The sequence below is a fragment of the Falco biarmicus genome, chromosome 7 (genome assembly GCF_023638135.1).
Source record: "Falco biarmicus isolate bFalBia1 chromosome 7, bFalBia1.pri, whole genome shotgun sequence".
Classification (NCBI taxonomy): Eukaryota; Metazoa; Chordata; class Aves; order Falconiformes; family Falconidae; genus Falco; species Falco biarmicus.
The window spans coordinates 56,123,378-56,146,251 of NC_079294.1; the positions used below are offsets into that span (position 1 = coordinate 56,123,378).

At 34.5% G+C, this 22,874-nt stretch overlaps 1 protein-coding gene across 1 annotated transcript in view; it reads left to right on the forward strand.

Moving 5' to 3' along the window:
* Positions 1–22,874, forward strand: part of WDR72 (WD repeat domain 72) — a 129,418-nt gene that overhangs the window by 25,523 nt on the left and 81,021 nt on the right. Inside the window, exons 10-13 of the mRNA XM_056347661.1 lie at positions 1,405–1,546; positions 2,045–2,290; positions 2,836–3,056; positions 4,425–4,620. Of these exons, the coding sequence (XP_056203636.1) occupies positions 1,405–1,546; positions 2,045–2,290; positions 2,836–3,056; positions 4,425–4,620 (805 nt within the window). The remainder of the gene's footprint in view (positions 1–1,404; positions 1,547–2,044; positions 2,291–2,835; positions 3,057–4,424; positions 4,621–22,874) is intronic.

Here is a 22,874-nt window from a genome sequence, read left to right on the forward strand (position 1 = left end):
TAACAGATATGTGAGACAACAAAACTGCCAATGTGGTGATCTGTCTTGATCTTCATTCTTAGATAATAAACTGAACTGCATTGCAGTACAGTTACTTATTGTGGAATTTACTCCCAAACTTCAATGTTGTAAATAAGATATATCCAGCATATGGGGATGTTATTAAAATATCTTGAAGGAGCAAACAGATTCAATCTGTGTACACTACCTAAGTAAAGATGATGTGTGGAACAAACCTGTTTGTGCTGATGACCTTTCATCCCCACTTTCTACAGTACACGGTGTGCTGTAGGGTTTTTTTGGTGTGGGTTTTTGTGTGCTCCTGCACATATCTTCCCAGTTTACTTTCATGCAAAAATGATCCTGATTGGATGCTCCAAGATAACTCCACAACACAAACACTTCCAAAGTACATGCCTGGTGTAAACTCTAATATACTAGTGTAGAAATACCTGGAGTTTATTTTTCTTGACTTCTGTGGGAGTTTTGAGCAATTAGAAGCTTCCCCTTAGACATCTCACCTGTTTTTATAATAGTTGAGAACAAAGTTTATGTAACAACTAAGCAGGATGTTCTTGGCAAGTCACTGGTAGATTATCATGTAGTTTGGTTGTTACTGATGTGGTAATATAGAATTATCTGTGGTGCTACGCTTATGGACAAAGAAAGCCTACAGACTTCTAGTCTTCATGGGAGAATAGAAACATGGTGTTTGTTAAAGATAAATACACTGTAATAAGTTTTAGCATTGACTAAATGAAACTAGGTACCTGTCAGTAAGTCTGTTTATCAATTATATTGTACGTCTGTAGTTCTCTTTCCAGATGACTGAATGATGGTGTTTTAGACTATTACCTATCTATGTAAAAGCATAATTCTTACCTTTCGTTATTTGTAGCAATTTAAGCTATCATGATCGAAGTTTTACTGATTTTTTTTTTTTTTTTTTTTTAATGTGAAGATTATCAGTTTTTCACTGCATCTTTCTCAGCCTGATCTTGGTACTTATGCTGCTTTTTTTCATATTTTTCAATAGTATCACTGGTGATACTATTGATAGATTCTCCATTTAGAGACAGTGAACCTAGGGAGCCCTCCCATTCCACTTTCCGTTTGGGATGTAGGCTTAGCCAAGCATACTGGTAAAGCAGAGGTGATCTTCAAGAGGCTTGCACCAAGCAGAGTAGACCTGGTCAGAGCAGGAGTTAGGGACAGGTGAGGATTCAACCATTGTTTTATGTTTCTACAGCTTTTGGTGTAAAAACAACAAAAAAAAAAACCCCACACCACAAAAAACCAAAAAACCCCACAAACAAACAAAAAAACACCCTTTGAATTTGCAATTATTACATTACTTTAACAGCTCATTTGTATCAGAATAATTATTTCCTTTTGTTTTGACAGAGTTTTCCTTTTGTCATGGGCTTTGTGAATGAAAGGAAGGAGCCTTTCTATAAGGTTCTTTTTTCTGGTGAAGCTTCAGGAAGAATCACTTTGTGGCATGTTCCTGATGTCCCTGTGTCAACGTTTGATGGTTCGCCAAAAGGTCTGGCAATTCCGTGCCCTTGATAGAGTCCTTTTAATGATGTCTTCAAGTCAATTTTAATGAAAACTTAAATTCTCATGGAAATATTTTCACAGTAGAAGGTGATGCTCATTCATTCATTGTGTGATGATTGCCTGTAGTTAGGAGTGAGACACTAACAAAGACGAGTGTCTAGAAAATCTTCACAGAACTGAACATATAAATGTTCCAATTTCCTTACCATCTGCCCATAAATGTTCCTTTACCATGTGTCATGAAAATTTTCTTAGCTGGGCCTGCTTAAGGTTGTTCATGGAGAAGTATAAAAGAAAGGATTTAGTGAGATGTGATCTAATATTGGAATAGCAGCTGCTGACTTTCCATCTTTAGGCTGCAGGAAGGATAGCTAAGGAAAATGATAAAGAGATGAAAAAATATATTTTGCTTTGGATGTTTATGGTTTTTAATAATAATAAAAAAAATTCCTAAACACTTCTGATTTTCTTCCCCCACCCCTAGAGATCCCAATTACAGCAACATGGAGTATTCAAGATAACTTTGATAAACACCGTTCAATGTCAGAGGGCATTATTGATCATCTTTGTGCATCTAAAGATGGAATCAAAAGTGCAGTTGTCAGTTCCTCTGTATACATACCCAGTCTTGATAAGCTTGTGTGTGGATGTGAAAATGGGAGAATTTTTGTAACAGTAGGTTTAAAAACTGCAAGAGCAAGACTTTTGGGAAACATCTCTTTTGTGAAAGGTGAGTTTTAACAATTTTTGTTCAAATTCATCTTAATCAAGCATGGAAGATTGCATACTTCTGATATCCCCTTCAGTGATCCCTGTAAAAATTCTTTGAAAAACAAGTGTGACGCTCAGGGATAGAATGAGCAAAATGGAAGATTATGATGCCCTCTCTCCTTCTGTAGCTGATATGTTAGATCACAGCTTAGTACTACCAAGGTACTTTGCACTGTTAGGACTCCTGGAATGGCTGTTGGAATGGAGCCACCTGGAAGTGAGATATGTGGTATTTCATGATGTGGGCAGTAGTCATCTTTGTCATTTTTGCCTCTAAAAGGTCATTCTGCTGAAGGAATAAAAACAGTAATCTCTGTAGATGAAATTCAGAGTGAAGACCTTTGCCCTCCCTGTTAAGAACATGTCCAAATTTCTTTGATCCTCATGTAAAGGATTGTTGTATTTAATTTTTTGAGTCGCCTGACTTTCAGCAAATATAGACTTTGAAATATAGAACCCCTATTCTTAAGGAACAGAAATAATTTATGTATCATCTTGTTCCAGATAATCTACCTTATAAGGTTCTGAATGGTCATAGTAGCAGAGTCACTTGTTTACTTTATCCTCATGATAAATCGGTAAGATTTGATCCAAGCTGGCTGTTATCAGGGGGCCAGGATTCTGTCGTGATCTGCTGGGATATATTTACTGGAGACATCTTACACCAATTTAGTCTGCAATCTGGTCCAGTGACAGAGCTCTTGCGATCTCCAGAAAACTACAGAGTAAGTGAAAGTGTAACAAATAATGTATAAAAAAAAAAAAGTCTATATACGTGTGTGTATGTGTATATACATATGAGATAAAAATCTGTCTGGCAATACTTTTATCCTGCAGCACTTTATCCTTAATTTACATTCACTTAATTGTATTGCTTGAAAGTTGCTTTTAATTTCAGGGGGTTGATTTCTTGTTGGGTTATACCTACAGTGATTCAGAAAAAATGATCCTAAACCAATGATGTATTATATTGAAGCACTTGACATTGTTTGCCACTTTTTATATCATGATTATCAATCTGTATGTTATTCTGATTATCTCCTAACTTCTGAAGTTGAAAAGTGTAATCGGTTATGCTAGGGGTTTGAACATAGTGAGAAATTATTTGGACCAGTAGTATTGTAAGCTAAATTTGTATGCTTGATTTTGGTTCCTGACACATCCTTGTTAGCCATTGCATGTAGGCTTTTGTGGTTTATGAGATCTGGAATAATTTCAGGTGTTTTTCTTTAAGTGAATTTTGAAGTAAAAATTAGAAGACTTACTGTACTCTGAATGCTCTATGAAACTTTGATGAACACGTTCTGTCCCCATGGTATTCCATGGGGCTGGGCTTTAATCTTTTTCTCCTTAGAAAGCCTGTGAAGACATAGTTGATACTTATGGTTGACTTAGCTCACTTATGAGCCAACACGAAGTAGTTCAAAAGATGTTTTGCAATGGCTTAGGTTCTTAATGCTTGTAAGGCTCCCTTTAGCCCTTTTTCTGGAAACTAGTTAGAATTTAAAGCCTGTTTGGGTGGTGTTTTGGTTTTCTTTACAGGGCTGAATTTGTACATAAGGGTGAATTCCTTCATGTGTCACCAAAAATTACTTGCAGGAAAGGAATGCTTTGCTGAATCAGGTCCATAGAATGTGAAATGCAGTTGTAACATACCCAATTTTTCATTGGAAATACATTGCTCTTGGCTTTTGTGTCATAAGACCTGACATAATTTTATATCATGAAAACAGCAGTTTGGTTTAAAGGTTAATTTTTTTACTGCTTTCTCTTTTAGGATGACACTTACTCTATATTTGGTTATATAATTACAGCTTTGATAAGCCAAGTATTATGAATAAATGTTATTAAAATTAATATTTTTTTAAAATTTGAAAAATCAGAGGAGATTATATGTTTTCCTGTCAGGAGATCAGTTGTACAGCTAGCCTGTTAAAAACAAGTTGGAGATGTGGGCTGAAATAAAACAGAGTTTTCTAAAATGGGTGTTTTCTGGAATAGAAATCGCTGGGCAACTTTTACCAGGCTTGTTCAAATGATATGGTTATGACTGGGGTTACAGTATTGAAACTGAAGTTCTTTATGCTTTGCAGTTAAAAGACAACAATATAGTGTGCTGCGTGTGCAGTGATCACTCAGTAGCAATTTTACACCTTCAGAAGAGAGTATGTCTCTTACATGCCAGAAAGCATCTGTTTCCTGTGAAGAAGATAAAATTTGACCCTGTTGAAAATCTGCTAATTGTTGGATGTGAAGATGATTCAGTTTATATCTGGGAAATTGAAACAGGTAATAAAAAAAAATAAATAATAATCCCCCTGTGTTTACTTTCCTGCAGTTTTGTTTGTCATGTTGTGTTATACAAACCTAATTTATAGAAGACCAAAGCAGAAATGCTAACACATTGAATATATTTATAGAGTTTAAACGTTATATAAAAAAGCAAGAAATAAAGACTTCATGTGGCTCCAGGTATGTCACGAATAAAATAAATAGCTTAAGTCAGATCCTAACAATCAGATGATTAGCTGACATTGCAGTGAGCAGAGTAGAATATTTCTGGAAGCTATAAATAAAGCTAACGTTACTCTCTTTAGCTACTAAAAAGAATGACATTTTGAGTCCTAACAATCCTAAGTTAGACCATGAAGTGTTCTGCTTTCTTCAGCAAAATCATAATTTGAGAAACCTTTTGAGTTAATTGATAATCAGTTAACAGTGGAAGATAATTGCAAAGCTCACAACTGTGTAGTTAAACTAAAGCTGAGTGTTTCAGGTTAAACGGTAGATTGCCAGGTGATTTGAGTGTACAATGCTGATTTCACAAGGGGAATAAACATAGTTATTTGAACTCTGACAGACAGAATTATTAGAAGCTGTAATGGTACTATATATTACAATACAATGTTTTCATGTGATTCAGAGCCATGTGTCTGGGGGTGGCGAGAGGGGGTGGGTGGGTGCATAATGAGTCTAGAACCACTGAAATGCACAGCATATTAATGAAAACAGTTTTACTAATGTAACTCTTGAGATCGCACTTTACAACACACTGTGTAGGCTGTCTGCTTTGGACAAAAGTCCCTTGTTTTAAAGTACAAAACATCTGTATTTAGTGAAGAAGTTGGCAAAATGAGCACAACATAAATTAAAAGTCTGTTATGTTAGTAAGCTATTTAATATCATTAATCTGGCGTAGTAAATGCCTTCTGGTACTTATTTTTTTTTCTGAAATGTACTGAATTGCTGCTTTAAATAAATTTAATTTATTCCAGACTTTTATCTAACAATATAGTCAGTTAAAAACCATAGTTCTACACTGGTGTTTTCCTACAGCTACTCAAAAATAGGAAGCTCTTTTATAAAGTGCTCCTATTTTTGTATTGTAGTTTGAGATTTAAAAATTCTTTTAATCTTTTTTGTTCAAAAATATCAATAAAAAATTGAGGAGGTGTGACTGGTAGATTGTATGTAGTGTTGTACTTATTTTTCTTGGTTGCCTTATTGTTGCTGAGAGGGTATATGACAGTTTGGCTTAGAATTTTAGTTTTAGTTGCACTGTTGGGGAAAAAAAAATACAAGGTCCCAGTTTCAAAAGTAAATACTGGACCCTAAGTTAGGGTGCTCTAAACTTATTATCCTGCTTTTATTAGTAGGTCTTTCCTGCTTAACTTTGAATTTTCTTTTCTGGTGAATCTAAGACTATGTGTAGTCTACAATTTATGTAGATGCATGATATTACAGTTCTGAGTGCATTTTGTCCAGTCAGGTGGAGGCATGGGTTCTACCCTTCTGATCAGTCCTCTTTCTGGAGGGTTTGTGGGTCTCTTCTTATCTTTTCATTCCTTTAATTGCTTCATTTTACTAGTCGCTGTTGGCACATCTGCAATATTGCAAACTACTTTCCTCTTTTACCTCTAAAAGGAAGAATGTTTCCTCTACAGTGTGTTCTGTTCTGTTCCTAAAGGTATTACTAGATCTCATGATTACTTCCAGCCTGTAATGACAGCATGCACATTTTCCAGGCGAATAGTATTTCTGCTCCATAATTATATCTACCCCATACTTTAGCATAATGTAAATAAAACAGCAAAAATGAGAAATTAATTTGATTCTTGTCGTTGCCTAACTGCTTGTTTTGTAGCAATTGCCAAAAAGTCACCTTTACTAGTGGTAAAATATTAAAGGTAGAATGGAAAGTTACTGTACTAGATCGCTGTTGTAACTACAGGGAAACTAGAGCAAGGAGCTGAATGTTGAGCAACTATTAATACATGTTTTCATGGAGAAATTGGTAAAAATGCTACCAATTTCTACCTTTTCTATCTACATCTTCATTGCTTTTTAAAAAATGAATGTTAAAAAGTTGAGAAATTTAGGTGGAGTATATAGAATGTTTTATTTCACAGCTAAAAAGGACACTTCTCAAAAACACGTAAATAGGCTGTTTCGTATGTGTCAGTTTTAGAGTTGAGACATCCTTGAAGGTCATCATATCTAAATGTTTATTAGTATTTCTTGTAGAGTGAACTTCTAACCAAAGGATTAGTGTGCGTTTGAAACTCTGCAATATAATTGAGCAAATTTAGTAAAGGACCACAGAATATTTTGTTTCATTATAAATCTCTTGTCATAGCTATCATTTTAAACTGGTATCCATGTTATTTTCTACCAGAACTTAATAATGTTAAAAAAAAATAAATAATGAGATTAAAGCTCTAAAACACCAATGTTGAGCACGCAGTAATTATTTTCCATACATACTACTTTGATGCCTTTGCTATTGATCCATCATAGTCTGTGCTGTTGTTATATTTGTAGGATACAGTGTAACAGCTCCTCAGGTGCTCCTATGATGTGAATTAAGGTTTAAGTTCACAAGGTGGCAAGTCTTAACATGCTTCTTGACAAGACATTGTGTTTTAAGGGGACTCAGACCCCACAGTATGTCAGCACAACACTTGATTCTCTTCTTAAAAAAAAAACCCAACCAAAAACCCAAATAAACCTCTCAAACCAACCAACAAAACCCCCCAAACTTTAAGCCAAAATAACTATGCTAATGACGAGAGTATAGTTGAATTCATCATAGTACAAAAGGTTGAATTCTTAACGCTTATTTCTAGAGCTATGGAGGCATTAGTTCATCTCAAAGCCTATCTTTAGCAGGACTTGTTGCACCCTACTGTCTGCAGGAGGACAGTGGTGTACAACAGAACTGTTCTTCTGTTGTGCGCTGAAGGGATTATGTTTTGTACTTCCCCATTTTTAAGACAAACCTAGCTTCTTTATTTTCTTTGGTCTAGATTTTTCATGGAAAGTGTGTATACTCTGGTTAAAATGTAAAGGTTTAAATATATTCCTCATCTGAAAAAAAAGTGCAAACTCCAAGCTTTTTAACTTTTTAGCCTTTCAGTATTCTTGTAACTTCATGGAATGTATACTATTAGCTAGAAATAGTGCTGACAGGTCATAGGGATTCCAAACTTCTGGGGCAAGTAAATAATTGCTAAATAATTCATTCTGTCAGTTTCAATTTTAAACTTTTGGCTGTTGATTTGAAGAAGTCATCTGTGTAGACCTGAGAAAAGACAGTTCCATGTGTGGTGTTAGAGAAGGCCAGGTCTGCACTGCTCAGAAAGGTATCTTGCAGGATTAAATGGTACTTCACCAGTGTATGCCTTGGGATTAACTCCTGACAGTGGGGATACTTCTATCCCGAGTGTGGTGCAATGAGGGTCTTCCTTAGTTTAAAAACAAAACAAAAAAACCCACCCAAAACCAAAAAAACACCAAAAAAAGCTTTCAAACAAACCCCCTCAACAACAAAAAAACAAGAAAACACTAATTTCTTTCCTAGATCTCTGGACAGTAAATACTGTGGAGTGAATTCAGTGTTGCTGCTGTATATGCGTAACATGGAAGAAATTACTTTGACTCGTTCTATAGGCCAAAATGCCAATTGTTGCACTCAGTATAAGAACTAATAGTTTCCATCACCATACAATGCCCAAGGCAGCCCAAAGAAGTCAAGGGTCTGCAGAGAGAATTTAAATCTCAGATGCAACTTTATTTAGTACAGCTAGATGACTTCACACTGAAGTATAGTGATTTTTTTGTAAATTAATGAGATTTAGTAGCATAGGATTGAAATGGTACCACAGAGACAAAAATCAAAGTATTTTAACTGTCTCTCCTTTAGCTGTAAAAATTGCTGCCTGTTTCAAAATTAGAGAGGAAGTAAAATTGATGCCACTGCTTGTGTATATTACACATTCAGAAAGGGTGCAGATAGCTAAAAGTGTGGTTTCTTTAATTGCCGTTTCTGTATCTTTTATTACTAGTATAAAGCAAGAATGAGAGCTACAATTGATACCTCTTAAGCAATAGCTGGAACACAGAAAAGGGTGCAGTTATTTTGCTACATTAGCCATTAACAAATTTTGTTTTGTTTCTGTTAGGTATTGGTAACTAAAAGATGCTATCTAGGGTGAATACCTGGGAAAGCCTACTAAGATGTACTGTAGCTGGTTAAAAGTTGAATTATATCTGTATTGTGGGAGAACACAAGTGGTCATAGCATGGATCCTTGAAACTGGCCTGTCCCATATCAAGAGCCATGTAGACAGATACCGAGTGACACTCGGGCAGAAAAAGCATTGTTCAACTGTATGGGAAAGGTGTACACCGCATCACAGACAAACCTGCAGAAACACAGCAGCCTTTCATTATGATTTTCATCTGTTGATGAGGCAAATGAACAGGCAGCTGTGTATAGTACTTCTTGGCTACACATTTACCTGTGAGCATGTTCTGTGACTCAGTTAAATAGAATAAAGTCTATGGTGGTAGCCTTGTGCTTGGATTCCATTTCAAAAATGGACATAAGGTAAAGGTTTTGTTTCTATAGTCAAAAAGTGGTTTTCTTTTATTTTTCTTCTGGCTGTGAAGGTAGCTTGATGACTGAGGATTTGCCTCTTTAAGTGAAAGTCAGTGGAGGACCTGATTTTGTCAGACTTGTATATCACTGTTTGCAGTTCAAAAAAAATCTGAACAGTGTTACTGTATTAGAGTTAATGGATAACTGGGAAAACAGCCAATCTGTTTATAATTTCAGTTTGTGGATTAAGGAATTTCCATGAACATTTCAATATTTACACTGTTGTAGTCAGCAATAACTCTGTGGAATTTGACAGATGACTTTACAAAAGTTTAGGGGCATCGAGTACCTATGACTGTCTTTCAGTTGTACCACTTTAGCTCCAAAACTGTCTTTCCACCAGGTAATTGAGAGATGACCCCTTAAGCAGATGAAGGACTTACTATATATAAGTTCATCATCCAATTTCCTGTAACAGTCTGACACACTTTTTTGAAAAGTATTTAAAAAAATTTTTGTTCTTTAGCAGGCTTTTGTTAATAGGTTTTTTCTACTTTATGGGGTGGTTGTTATACAGATGAAAATTGAAGCCAGTATTACTTCATGTGCAACTTGTTGTACCCTCTCTTCATGAGATTGCAAAAGCTGCCTTATTTTATGTAGTCAATGGGAAGTTGCAGGAGTACATTGAGCAGCCTTTATTCCACATAAATAGGCATTTCGGCATATTTATGCTGGAATGTGTTAAATACCAGGAGTGTAGTTGACTTAAGGTTAATTCCTGAATTCCAGTTTATCTAACTTGAGACTTCTGTCTATACTTAAGACACCTATGAGCTAGTAGTTCATGTCGGTTTTGTAATAAGCAGGAGGAAATAGGAGTAAGTAAAAGTCTCTATCTTCTCGCCACTAACTACAAGGGCAGTCTAAAGAAGGTGTGGGGGGCAGGGAAAAGCTAATTGCCTGCTGCTATTACAGGTCTAGAATAAGGCAGATTGAATCCCATTGTTTTAGGCCTTTGGTTTAGAGTGCCAAGTAAAATTATTCTGTCTTAAGTTTAAATGTTGTTGCATGTGCATGTGGGTAGTGATATAGAAAACCATACAGAAGCCATGAACTATGTTTACTGTGTTTTACCTAAATTTTAATATATGGATACGACAACTTTCCATTGCAGTGGAATATCTTTACATGACGATAAATATTGATTTAATAATACATTTAGAACATTAATAGAGCGTGTGTACAGGGTATGTTCCAAACTTATGTGTGCTAGAAGACAAATATGAAAATCAATAACAAATTTTATTCTAATTAAAGTGTAGAATATTTCTTCCAATAGCCACCACTTGAAATCCACTTCAATAAGGAAATTAGCTGTTATCTATATGGTTTTTACATTTTCCTTAAGCAGTCGGTGTCTTTGCTTTTTTTAAAAAGATGAGTATCAGTATGATAGCATGTAGTAACAAAAGATTCATGGAGGTTTTTTTCCTGTATACAGCATATGGTAGCGTGTCTACTGAGCCATGTTTCTATCCAAGAAGTATTAAGAGTGAGGAAGGAGTGGGTAGACTTTGTTCAGAGGTAGTAATCCTCATTTATTAGAGGTAGATTTAGTCTTTCAATTAGTACTAGTTTAATATGAATTTCTTGACATGCATCATGCTCGCACTGCTGATTTTCTGTTATTTCCTTTTGCCTTGTAAGTCTTGTCCTGTTTTATTGGTTTACAGCATGCTTGGCGTGAGTTTAAAAATAACATCACTTAATAAAACTTTGTTCAATTATAATATGTGTTTAACTTTACACTGGCTACTTTCTATTTTTCATAGTCACTCAGGGAGCGCAAATTTTGAGAACTTTCTTGCGTGATGCAAGCCCAAACACAGAAACAAAAATTGAAACACGCCTAAAGAGTATGCCTGCTGTCAAGATCTCCTGTATAGTCAAAATTAAGTGTATACTTACAATCCTTACTAGAAAAGATCAAAATTGTTGATAAAAAATAGTTTGGATATGCATAGTTAACCATGTTTTTGGAAGACTGTGTCCAGTTCAGTCAGTCAGGTGGCAGATAGTTTGAACCGAGAGTGTACAAGGTATTAAGGCAAAAGAATTGAGATGTGTTTGGGCGTTACTGCAGTTCACGTTGAGAAGATGTCGTGGCTCAGTTGTCTTACAGGCTTATCTGAATATACTGGGTATTGTCTTACTGCATTGTTTTCTATGACACTGTCATTACTGTTATTGCTAATATGCTATATTAGGATAAATTCAAGTACAGATACAGCTCACTTTAATTCATAATCAGTGTAAACAGTACCACATATGACAAGGAGAATCTGTCCAAAATGCAGAAAATGTCTTCCTTTGATCTTTTTCAGGGGGCCAGTGAGGGTGCTTTTACACGTTAATGTAGTCGTGCCATTTATTATTTTTCACTACTTCTTTAGAAGCTGTTTTTTAAAAAAGGCTTGTGAGCTCTAAAACTGAAGTTCAGAAAACTTTGTGCTGTGTTCGAAGCCCCTAGCATGGGGGAACTTGCCTTTTACATACAAAGGAACAATTATTTTTTTTATACACAGCCTGATGTATTAATTTTGCAAAAATACTGAATAATCTGAAAAAGTATCCAGTCCTTCAGGAACAAGAAACTCCATTAATTTTTCTGATTGAAAATATCTAACACATTTTTATAAAACAGTTTAGATAAATTACTCGTATATCACTTTCAAATTCAGTACAGGTGGTTTTTTCCCATGTTGTGCTTGCTTTCTGCATAAGAGCGATGGTGATCATAGTGATTTGTTTTTTTAGTATTTGATCTGTGTTTCTTTTAATGACAGTGGTGATTTTCCTGTATCTGCTTGAAATGTGCAATGCTGGGAAATGTAATTCATCAGCTGATACTTGATTATAGATATTACAATAAGCTTTCTATTAAGTACTTGCTTGACTTCCTTTTTTGATGACTATCCTCACCTCTGAATTGTTTATGGAGGCTTATCTTTTACTTGTTAATATTCTGTAACATTTAATTATGTACGAGATAAATTAATAAAAAATAAAGGGTGTAAGTAAAGTTTTCTACATAAAATTGAATTGTTATAGATAATAAAGTTATTAAAGTACAGTTATATAACTACACTTAGGAGATGTGTTCGAAGGAAAATAAGTTTATGAAGTTAAGCTTTGAAAAGCTCAGAGGTGTTAAGGTTAAGACCATTTTTGCAAATCTAATTGCACAAATTGGATTTGTGAAATTCTGCATTTAGCTTTCTTTTCATGTACCTCTGAACTCTTGAGGTTTATTACTAAATAAATTTGTATAATATTTTGTTTTTATTTACACTGTTTAACATGTATGCTTTCCCTATTTGTGTCCTGTTTGAATCCTTTTCTGAATATAATACTTTTCTTGTATTTTGTTTGTATTTGTGTTGATTATCACTGAGTGCTTAGTAACAATATTTCTCCCATTTTCCAGTCAAGTGCAGTAGCATTACAATTGTTTGGCTTCGAACTTCTGCATCTAAACAAAGCAGAAATCCTAAAAATGACAGTGCTTTCTATAGAATAATTCTTGGAATGCTCTAGGGGTTATGTAATTTAAAAAAAGTTTTAATGTGTACACTGCAGCAGAGGCTTGCATAAAAGTGCCTTCTACTTCAACTCAGAGATTATTCTTTGCTATTACTACCTGTCTTTGCAAACTTAGAATTACATTGATACTTCCACATAACTTCCTACTTGTGTATAGCTTGGGTTTTTTTTAATAGAGGTAAGGGAAAGACTATCACTTTGATTCACTGTGATAAGATTGACTGTATGTATGTCATCACGTGGGGTGCATTCTGTATAGACCTTTCTTGATTGAGCAAAGTTAATGGTGTTTCAGTTAAAATTGTCATTGTGGTAGGAACAAGACATCAGCATTGACAGTGTATTTCACAAAGTGTGATGTTCAGCTTTGAGTCCATACTTCAAGGCATGAAGACTTTATGCAACACCCATGCGTTTCATGACTTTAGCCTGAACAATAAAAGTTTTGAAACATTTCTGCTGAGAAAAAAACAAAACCATCTTACCACCTTAAGATATCTGTCAAGTGTAGAAAAGTTTAGCTTAATCATTTAAAAACTACACAGGTGTCACTAAATTAAAACAGGCATTTAATGAGATTGGCAGCCCTCATAAAAATATGCAGCATCTAACATTAGTCAAATCCATCTGTATGATCACTTCTATCACAAAAATCTTTAAAAAAATAATTAAGAGCTCAGAAGGACTCTGAAAATATTTCTTACAATGTTAATGCCACATTGAGTAGTTTAAACTGTTACATAAAACCTGTTGTATTTCAGAAACATCTTTGCTGTGGAGAAAATGAAATTACTCTGCATGTAGTGGTCTTATAGATCAAACCTTTGATCATATTGATGGTCAGACATGCTGGAACACTTTCAAACACTGTTTTATACGTAGTTATATATGCTCCAATATTTTTATAATTGATGCTAACAATAATAAGTCTTCTAAAACATCTGTTAAACTCTGTGCAAGTACTGCATGAGTTGCAGAATATGTGATATTTTGTTTGGATTTGGTTGTGGGGTTTTTTAAGTAGACCCTCACTTAGTATGGCTGAAAACTTTTCTCATCTTGGAAAGAAATTAGGAGTTAAACTGTTTAGAAGACTGAGACTTGGGTTTCATCGGGTGGCTGTGAGGAAATAAATTGCACAGTTTTTATGAAACTGTTACAATCGTACCGAAGTGAACTGCCATTATTTTACTATACATTTATGCCTAGATAATTGTAGAAGCAACAATAATTACACTTCTGTGACACTGTTGTCCCTGCAAAATGTAGTGATTTACAGTGGAGTTTTTGATCGCTTTAGTTTTCCCTTTTTCTTCCCCTCTCTACCATCTTTCTCTCTTTTTCTTTTCAGGTCATTGGTCAGAATTAGAATTGAGTGTATGAGTGTGGCCTAGCTGATAAATCCTGTGGCTGTGTTTCATATGCTGGAGGCTGTGCTGTAGCTAGGGTCAAAGTCATAGTGGTCGCTACCTTTTTTTTTTTCTTTTTTTTTCTTTTTTTTTCTTTTTTTTTCTTTTTTCTTTTTCTTTTTCTTTCTCTTTTCTTTCTCTTTTCTTTCTCTTTTCTTTCTCTTTTCTTTCTCTTTTCTTTCTCTTTTCTTTCTCTTTTCTTTCTCTTTTCTTTCTCTTTTCTTTCTCTTTTCTTTCTCTTTTCTTTCTCTTTTCTTTCTCTTTTCTTTCTCTTTTCTTTCTCTTTTCTTTCTCTTTTCTTTCTCTTTTCTTTCTCTTTTCTTTCTCTTTTCTTTCTCTTTTCTTTCTCTTTTCTTTCTCTTTTCTTTCTCTTTTCTTTCTCTTTTCTTTCTCTTTTCTTTCTCTTTTCTTTCTCTTTTCTTTCTCTTTTCTTTCTCTTTTCTTTCTCTTTTCTTTCTCTTTTCTTTCTCTTTTCTTTCTCTTTTCTTTCTCTTTTCTTTCTCTTTTCTTTCTCTTTTCTTTCTCTTTTCTTTCTCTTTTCTTTCTCTTTTCTTTCTCTTTTCTTTCTCTTTTCTTTCTCTTTTCTTTCTCTTTTCTTTCTCTTTTCTTTCTCTTTTCTTTCTCTTTTCTTTCTCTTTTCTTTCTCTTTTCTTTCTCTTTTCTTTCTCTTTTCTTTCTCTTTTCTTTCTCTTTTCTTTCTCTTTTCTTTCTCTTTTCTTTCTCTTTTCTTTCTCTTTTCTTTCTCTTTTCTTTCTCTTTTCTTTCTCTTTTCTTTCTCTTTTCTTTCTCTTTTCTTTCTCTTTTCTTTCTCTTTTCTTTCTCTTTTCTTTCTCTTTTCTTTCTCTTTTCTTTCTCTTTTCTTTCTCTTTTCTTTCTCTTTTCTTTCTCTTTTCTTTCTCTTTTCTTTCTCTTTTCTTTCTCTTTTCTTTCTCTTTTCTTTCTCTTTTCTTTCTCTTTTCTTTCTCTTTTCTTTCTCTTTTCTTTCTCTTTTCTTTCTCTTTTCTTTCTCTTTTCTTTCTCTTTTCTTTCTCTTTTCTTTCTCTTTTCTTTCTCTTTTCTTTCTCTTTTCTTTCTCTTTTCTTTCTCTTTTCTTTCTCTTTTCTTTCTCTTTTCTTTCTCTTTTCTTTCTCTTTTCTTTCTCTTTTCTTTCTCTTTTCTTTCTCTTTTCTTTCTCTTTTCTTTCTCTTTTCTTTCTCTTTTCTTTCTCTTTTCTTTCTCTTTTCTTTCTCTTTTCTTTCTCTTTTCTTTCTCTTTTCTTTCTCTTTTCTTTCTCTTTTCTTTCTCTTTTCTTTCTCTTTTCTTTCTCTTTTCTTTCTCTTTTCTTTCTCTTTTCTTTCTCTTTTCTTTCTCTTTTCTTTCTCTTTTCTTTCTCTTTTCTTTCTCTTTTCTTTCTCTTTTCTTTCTCTTTTCTTTCTCTTTTCTTTCTCTTTTCTTTCTCTTTTCTTTCTCTTTTCTTTCTCTTTTCTTTCTCTTTTCTTTCTCTTTTCTTTCTCTTTTCTTTCTCTTTTCTTTCTCTTTTCTTTCTCTTTTCTTTCTCTTTTCTTTCTCTTTTGAACTCTGCATAGCCCCAAGATCTGGGCTGATGCAAAACTCCAATTTAGAGTCCTTGGTAACTACATCTGGCAAGTTTTTTGTGAAACATGCTACATACATATTGCATGCATTTTTTACATGCTTGAGAGCCAAAAAGTGTCATAGTATTAGGTTTCTGTGAAGTCTCTTTATTAATTCACTTTTTCCTGGCTAATGAAGTTTGCCTGTAGGGTCCTATGCCCCTGGTCAGAAATCAGTCATTTATATATTTGCAGGAATAAGATGAGGTAACTGTGAAATGGCTTCGTTAGGAAGTGCACCAGGCTGATCCCTATGCAGTTCGTATGAGTAGAGCAGCAAACTGCATCTTTAACTGATGATAAATCATAAATCTTCAAGAGTGACAAATGGCCAAATTTTGCTAAATTTTAATTGATAGAAATGCCTATAGAGTTGTTTGAGTGAACTCGTTAGGCATTTTTAGAGTAAAAATAACTTTTGATAAAATTGCCATATCTTGTGTGAATGAAAACATGCAAGGATCGGAAGGCTTTGGGAGAGATGCTGTTTTTTCAGGAAGAGAAAGTATATGACAAACTGTTTCATTAATTTCTGCGTTTTTTCCAAGACGGTCTAAGTTCGTGTAAAATTTCTCATTTCATTCTAACCCTATGCTTTAAAAAGAGTCCCATCATTCAGTCTTGTACACACACTCATAAATTCTACACATACTCAGTTCACACCCCCACAATATTTTTGCTTTCCTTCATTTTAGGTTTACAGAATGTAATATTGGTAAGCAATTGTTTAAATAAGATTTATCTTTAGTCAGATACAGTTGTGAATGCATGCAGAATATGTATGGGCTCTAAAGTCTGCTTGGTTATACAAAAAACATTTTTTGTGCTTACTCTTTCTGATATTAGTACAAATAGGTCGTTTGATATTCCTAATAGTGAGTTCTCAAACAGTTATATTGCACCTAATTTCATAATCCTTTGTGAAACTATAAAAAAATAGCCCTTACAAAACTATGGTTCATATGTTAAGTACCCTGTTGCATTACTAGGAGGTGTTAATTAAAGACTATGAAAGGCTGGTATCTCCCCTGAAGGGAGTTTTTCATATTTGGAAAAGGGCTGTAGTAATTTAGCTCTTCTGTTCTTAGGTCATAGTCTGACCTTCAACATTAATAGTCAGGGCAGATGCCATGTGGGTTGAGATCTTGATTTCTCCCCTCCCCCCCCACCTTCATGCTTAAGAGGCATCCTTAGAGAAAGGGAGAACCTGCAGGGAGTGAGTTAACCCAGCTGTGCACTATTGAACTGAGACAAGGTAACTTCTTGGGCTAAGAGTACTGTAGCCAACACTAAACAATTTCTCATTTAGACAATCTTCTTTGAGAAAGCAGCTCAGTGAAGAAATTCGAAGTATGTTAAAGGTAATGTGATACAAATGATAACATGCAATAAGATGTAAGTTGTCATTTGACTAGTTTCTCTGAGCATTTTATGCTGCCACTTAAATACTTTTCTAGAAGACGTAAAGGATAAGGGAACATTCGTTAGTGTATTTTGAAAATGTGAATTATTCAGAATAAGTCAAAAGCATGAATATATGTTTTGTGGAAGCTTAATGTTTGGATTTTTTTGTTTTAATTTGTCAGTCTTAAGACAACTAATGTTTTGCCTTTTTTATGGCATACTTTTCATACATGTAAGCCTCTGGTCATTCTGTAGCTTGCATTTCAATATTTCATAGTTCTATAAACTTGAGTCATTTTTCAGTAACTACTTACTGATGTAGAGTAATAAAAGGTATTGGAGCTTGGAAAAGTCTGGCTTGGAATAAAAGAGTCATCTATTGCCCAGTCTCCAGAAGTTAAGGTCACTCATTTACACTGAGAATAGTCAGGTATCTTTGTACTTACGTGTATACGTACAGGCACATACTATTAGGTATTTTGTACTAGGTGGAACGTGTATGGAATTTAGCTGTATGTGCCTGTTTAAGAGGACGTGTTTCTTACAGAAGATACTTGATCTTCATTCTTGATTTATTATTAATGAAGTAAGATTTCTCATTTTTACTTAAAAAAAAAAAAAATAAACTGATTGGCATGGTCAGTGCAGGCAGAAGAGCTCATATCAGGGAGGATTTTCATTCCAGACATTAAGGGATTCTCATCCTCATTCCATGTTTCAGATGATGATAAAGAAATAGAAACTGCTCACATCTCTTCCATGTTCAGAGCTGTCCTCTTTTTCCATTCAGCCCAGTTTAAGTTTAAGACACACAGTATATCTCAATTCCTGTTACAGGTTTGCTGTCCCTTGGTGTTTAGAATAGCTTAGATTTGAGCTGGGGAGTGAACAGGGGAGGAGTATTCATGTCCTCTCTTTCAGGGTGTTGTGTCTGCAGCAGAAATCCTGGGAATGAGGACTGGCTGCATTGAAGAACTGCTCTTTTTGCCTACATATGTAAACCTGCATTGTATGTGATATTTCAGTAGTTTTATTTGTATTGTTCTTCACTGATTTCTTTAGTTGAAGGATATTCTGACAATAGTTTGTTAATGCTATTCTGAAAATATACATTCTGAAGAATGTCGGTAATGCACAGCAGTTGGACTACACGACAGAAATCTTCCAAATGCAAGAATCGTTGAGTCTCTTCCAAGACGCTCTACATGCTTCTGTATACATACTGTAGACACAGGGAATCTCCATTCTTAATGTATTCCTATACGTAAAATATCCTTTTAAAGATTATTAGATTTTAATAGGCTGGTTTTTTTGTTTGCTCTATCCCATTTCTGTTTTCTAGATTGCATTTACTTTTGTCTTAATATTAATAGGAAGCATATATGCTTACTTAACGCAATGTTTGTTCCAACTGTTTTGGGCCATTTGATAGAGTGGTAGGACTTGCAGCTACGAGAAATTTGTCAAGGAAAGTGCTTGACCACTGTCTTGGAGCTGGACATGGTAGACTCGTAAAATTCAAGCATCTTCTAGTGAGAACATAAAACTTCTGCTTGCCTGAATCTACCAGCATAGAAGGAAGTGTGTGAGTTTCTTTTAAGATGGAATAGGTGCTTATGGAAAGGAAGATCTTGACAGAAAATAAAACAACTAATAATATAAGTGATACTTGTTCTGAAAGGTGGGGTTTTTGTTTTGGATTTGTTCTTGACCACATGCTCCTTTTAAATAAAATCAATTCTGAAACCATTTTTTATTCACAGATCACTGCTATGCTGTAATATTCAGCCGAGTTACTAGGTCACAGCAGCGCTGCAGTATCGAGGATTTTCAATATTTTTGCTGTGACAGCGAACAGAAAGCACTGGAGCCTGACGATATGACAGGTCATGTGATGTCAGTGAATACCTTGTCTTGAGGCAGGATAATAGGCATGACCCACCCAGTAAAAATGCATCATTCAGTAAGAGCAGAACCTAGAGAACTGTATGGACAGCGCTAACACCAAGAGACACAATTTGTAGTACTTGGTCCAGAAGAAGAATAAGATGTTGTAACAGTCTCTAACCAGTCACATCTGGTGGTCCAAAGCTGCCCAGGAGAGTGAAATACTCCATTCTTATCTGTTCCTGAGACTTGGTTGCCATGGTCACAGCTTTAGAGAGATAAAGACTTTCTTTTCCTGTATTTTGTATGTATAGTAGGGGGTCGTAGCAGTGGTGTTGCTGCTGTGTAGAAACCCCTATCTTTCCCCTTTTAATTCATTGTTATTTTATGCTCCCTAATCAAAAGGTATTAGGCTTATTTGTGTTTAAAATACTTCAGGTGTGATAGTTGTCTTAATTTCTGTCCTCTTTTCTGTACCCCCATGTACAGGCTGTGTCTTTTCTTACTGTTTGTATTTTTGTTTTCCTTTAAAATCAGAGACAGTGTATTTCTACAAATAACTGTTTCTGGAACAAACCTTGTCCTGCCCCAGTACTTTTTGACTGTCGCAGTGATCAGAATGTCTTTGTTGTGTACATAGGTTTCTCTATCCTTCCCCCCACCCTGTTTGTTTCTCTTAAAGATGTAGTCAGGAATCACAGAATACAGATCTCTCCCTTTGTTTTCTTTCTGCCACCTACTCACTCTGAAAAAATGAGGGGTTTGGGCTCTTCAGAAGTGTAAAGTACACTGGATAAAATAAATACTTTGTAATACTTTCATGATCATCCACTCCCTTCCATCATACCCACTTTCCTGTGCACTTTGTGCCCTTTTATTGCAGACCCAGATGTATACACAAATCTGTATGTGTATACAGACACATAGAGATTTATGATTACAAACTTTATGCAAGAAAGCATATTTTCTAAGGAAGGAATCATCTTCTAGAAGGTGCTGCTTAGAAGGGATTTGAGATACCTGTTATGAAACATATCAATAATTTAAAGAGAGAACTCTCTTTTTTTAAATTGATTTTATGATATCATAGCCTTCTGTCACTAAGAAACTAAGCTGGTTATCCAGGGCATTGTTTTCTATTCAATGTTCCTGTCTATAGATGTGCTTTAAAAAATAATAATAAAATACTTTAACTCCTTTGCCTGAGAGGCTGAGGCATATTTCTTGCCTCCTATGAACCCAGAAGGGATTTTTTTCAGTTGATAAGTTAAATTTCTCTTCGCCAAACTATGCATTAAAATGCTGTATTTGCTATGACATGATCCTGACACTGATACTTAGAAAAGAGTATGGTAGGTAGCAGAATTATTCAGTAAGTTACCAACGTCTCCAGTTGTTTCTCAGTTTGCATCCATAAGTCTATAATACATAGAAGCACATCTGTCAGCAGGTAAAAGTAAGATATGTATGTGTTAGTGTAAAATATATAAAATACTAGTTTGCTTTCACATACAGCAGGAATGCCTGTTTATTCCATTCAGGCCATGGTCTTCAAAGGTAAAATACTGCTGTCCCCGTTTTCTGTAATTTTTTACCACTTATTCTGGTCTTTTTCTTTCAACTAAAAATTTTTCCTTCAACCCAAAGTTGATAACTTAGCTCTGAAGCTGTTGCCAGGGATAGAAGCTCTGATACATGAAAAATAACACGTCTTAAATATATTTTCATTTTTACTCCTGAGTGTATGTGCATATATATAGGAGGATAAAAAGTCAGGCAACTCAGATCTTCATTTTTGTTAGAAAAACATGCTTTTATCCTCTTTTGCCACTGTAGTATGATAGCCTTAATTAACTTATTGTGTTCTCTTATATATCATCAAGATTATTCCACAGAATGGACTGGCTGTAAGGGATGACTGGTGGTGAGGCACTCATAGATCTATCTGGAGCTAATAAAACATGTTTTGAAGTTCTGTCTAATGCTAAAGAGTATGTATAGTCAGGTCTTTGAAATTCAATACCACGCCCACCAAATTCTTGGATTTATTAAAAATGTATCATAATCTTTGCCTTAGATCCTTGCCCATAAAAATAACAGGATACCTGGTGATTTCATAGGGATATTATAACAGTCTTTCTGAAGTAATTGTAGTACTCCAGTAGTGAATTGCACAGACAAAAGTAATACAGAAAAGAAGGATGGTTATATATGTGCTTATACATATAAATATTCCTCATATAGTGGTCTTGCCACAGAAGGTAGTAGAGAAAGCTTAGTCCTTCATACTTAATAAGGGAGAGCAGCTACTTTCTTGGTGACTTTTGTTTGTCTTTTGCTCTGAATGATGCACGGAATTCTGTTGGGAAATAGGACATGCTTATAGCTTGAAAGACTACATTGCATATATAAAGAGGCCAAAATAATATTTGCTGAGTGATTGTATTATTTCCAAGGTTCTTAACTTTTCAAATGCTATAGTACTTTTAAGAATGTCTTTGCTCGCATGTCTAGTATGAATTGTATAATCCTTCCTTGTAGGCATCTATTTATACGTTTTTTGTGTTCCTGAAATATCGAGATGTTACAATATTGGGAGTTTTGTAACCAGTACTGTTTTGAAGTATTTTTAGACAACTGTAGACAGTTGGACTGCTAAGAATCTTTAGGCAATTTGCTTTCCTTCCAGTAAATATTCTGTTCTGTAATGATCCCTGATGCTGCAAATTCTGGGGAGGGATGAAGAAAATGACATATTAAACACAAATGAGGCTGATCCTTATTTTTTCAGTGCAACATTATAGTAATCTACAGTATTTAATACATTTTGTAGGAGACAAAGAATTGGTTGCATTACTTTTTCTGCTCTGAATTTGAAGACTCTTGGTCATATAGGTAACAAGTGATACTACAGTGAACAGAAATGGATAAGTTTCAGAGAAATAATTTCAGATGAAGAGATTTTATACACACATACACACACAAACGCTTATTGTATGAGATCCCTCATTCCCAGTCCAATATTTTTAGTAGGTGTACCACTGAAGTTCTATCAAGTAACACATTTTTTCTGGTAGCAGCGAAAAGGAAAACTCATGTTGTATTACTTGAGGCTACAAAGAATTCAAACTTTAGGGAAAAAAAACATTTCACATTATAGGAGATATTTAATACTTTTTAAATCCTTCACATGTTTTATCTCTGATACTTATAGGAAACACGCAATTTCTTATGAGTTTAATTCCTGTAAAAAATGCCTAGTATACAATAGAAGCTCATTTCAAATACATTTAAGCTCATTTAGATCTCTTTAGTGTTAATTTTAAATTAATTACTATTACTAAAATTATTACTAAATAAAAATATTACTATAAATAATATAGCTGGGTATAACAGTTAAAAGAATTGGCTTGCCTAGAGCCACACAAGTAATGAAATAGTTTTTGAAACATCATATTTGTATTCTTGATTTCTAAGCTACTTGTAGTATATTCAGCTGTTTAAAAAGTGTCAGAGGTAAAGATGGGGTTTAGGAATAGAAAAAAATTGAGCCTTCCCTTGCTATTTGTAATCTAGAACACTAGAGGACAGCACTAAAATATTACATAAATTTGTTATTGTTTACACTGTTAATGATACGATACTCTGAGGGCTTTGTGAGAAGAAAATAAATCATTTGAACAGAGTTAGGGTGAGTGGTATTCTGAATTTCATTTGCTCATTTTGAAAGCTGCATCTGACTTA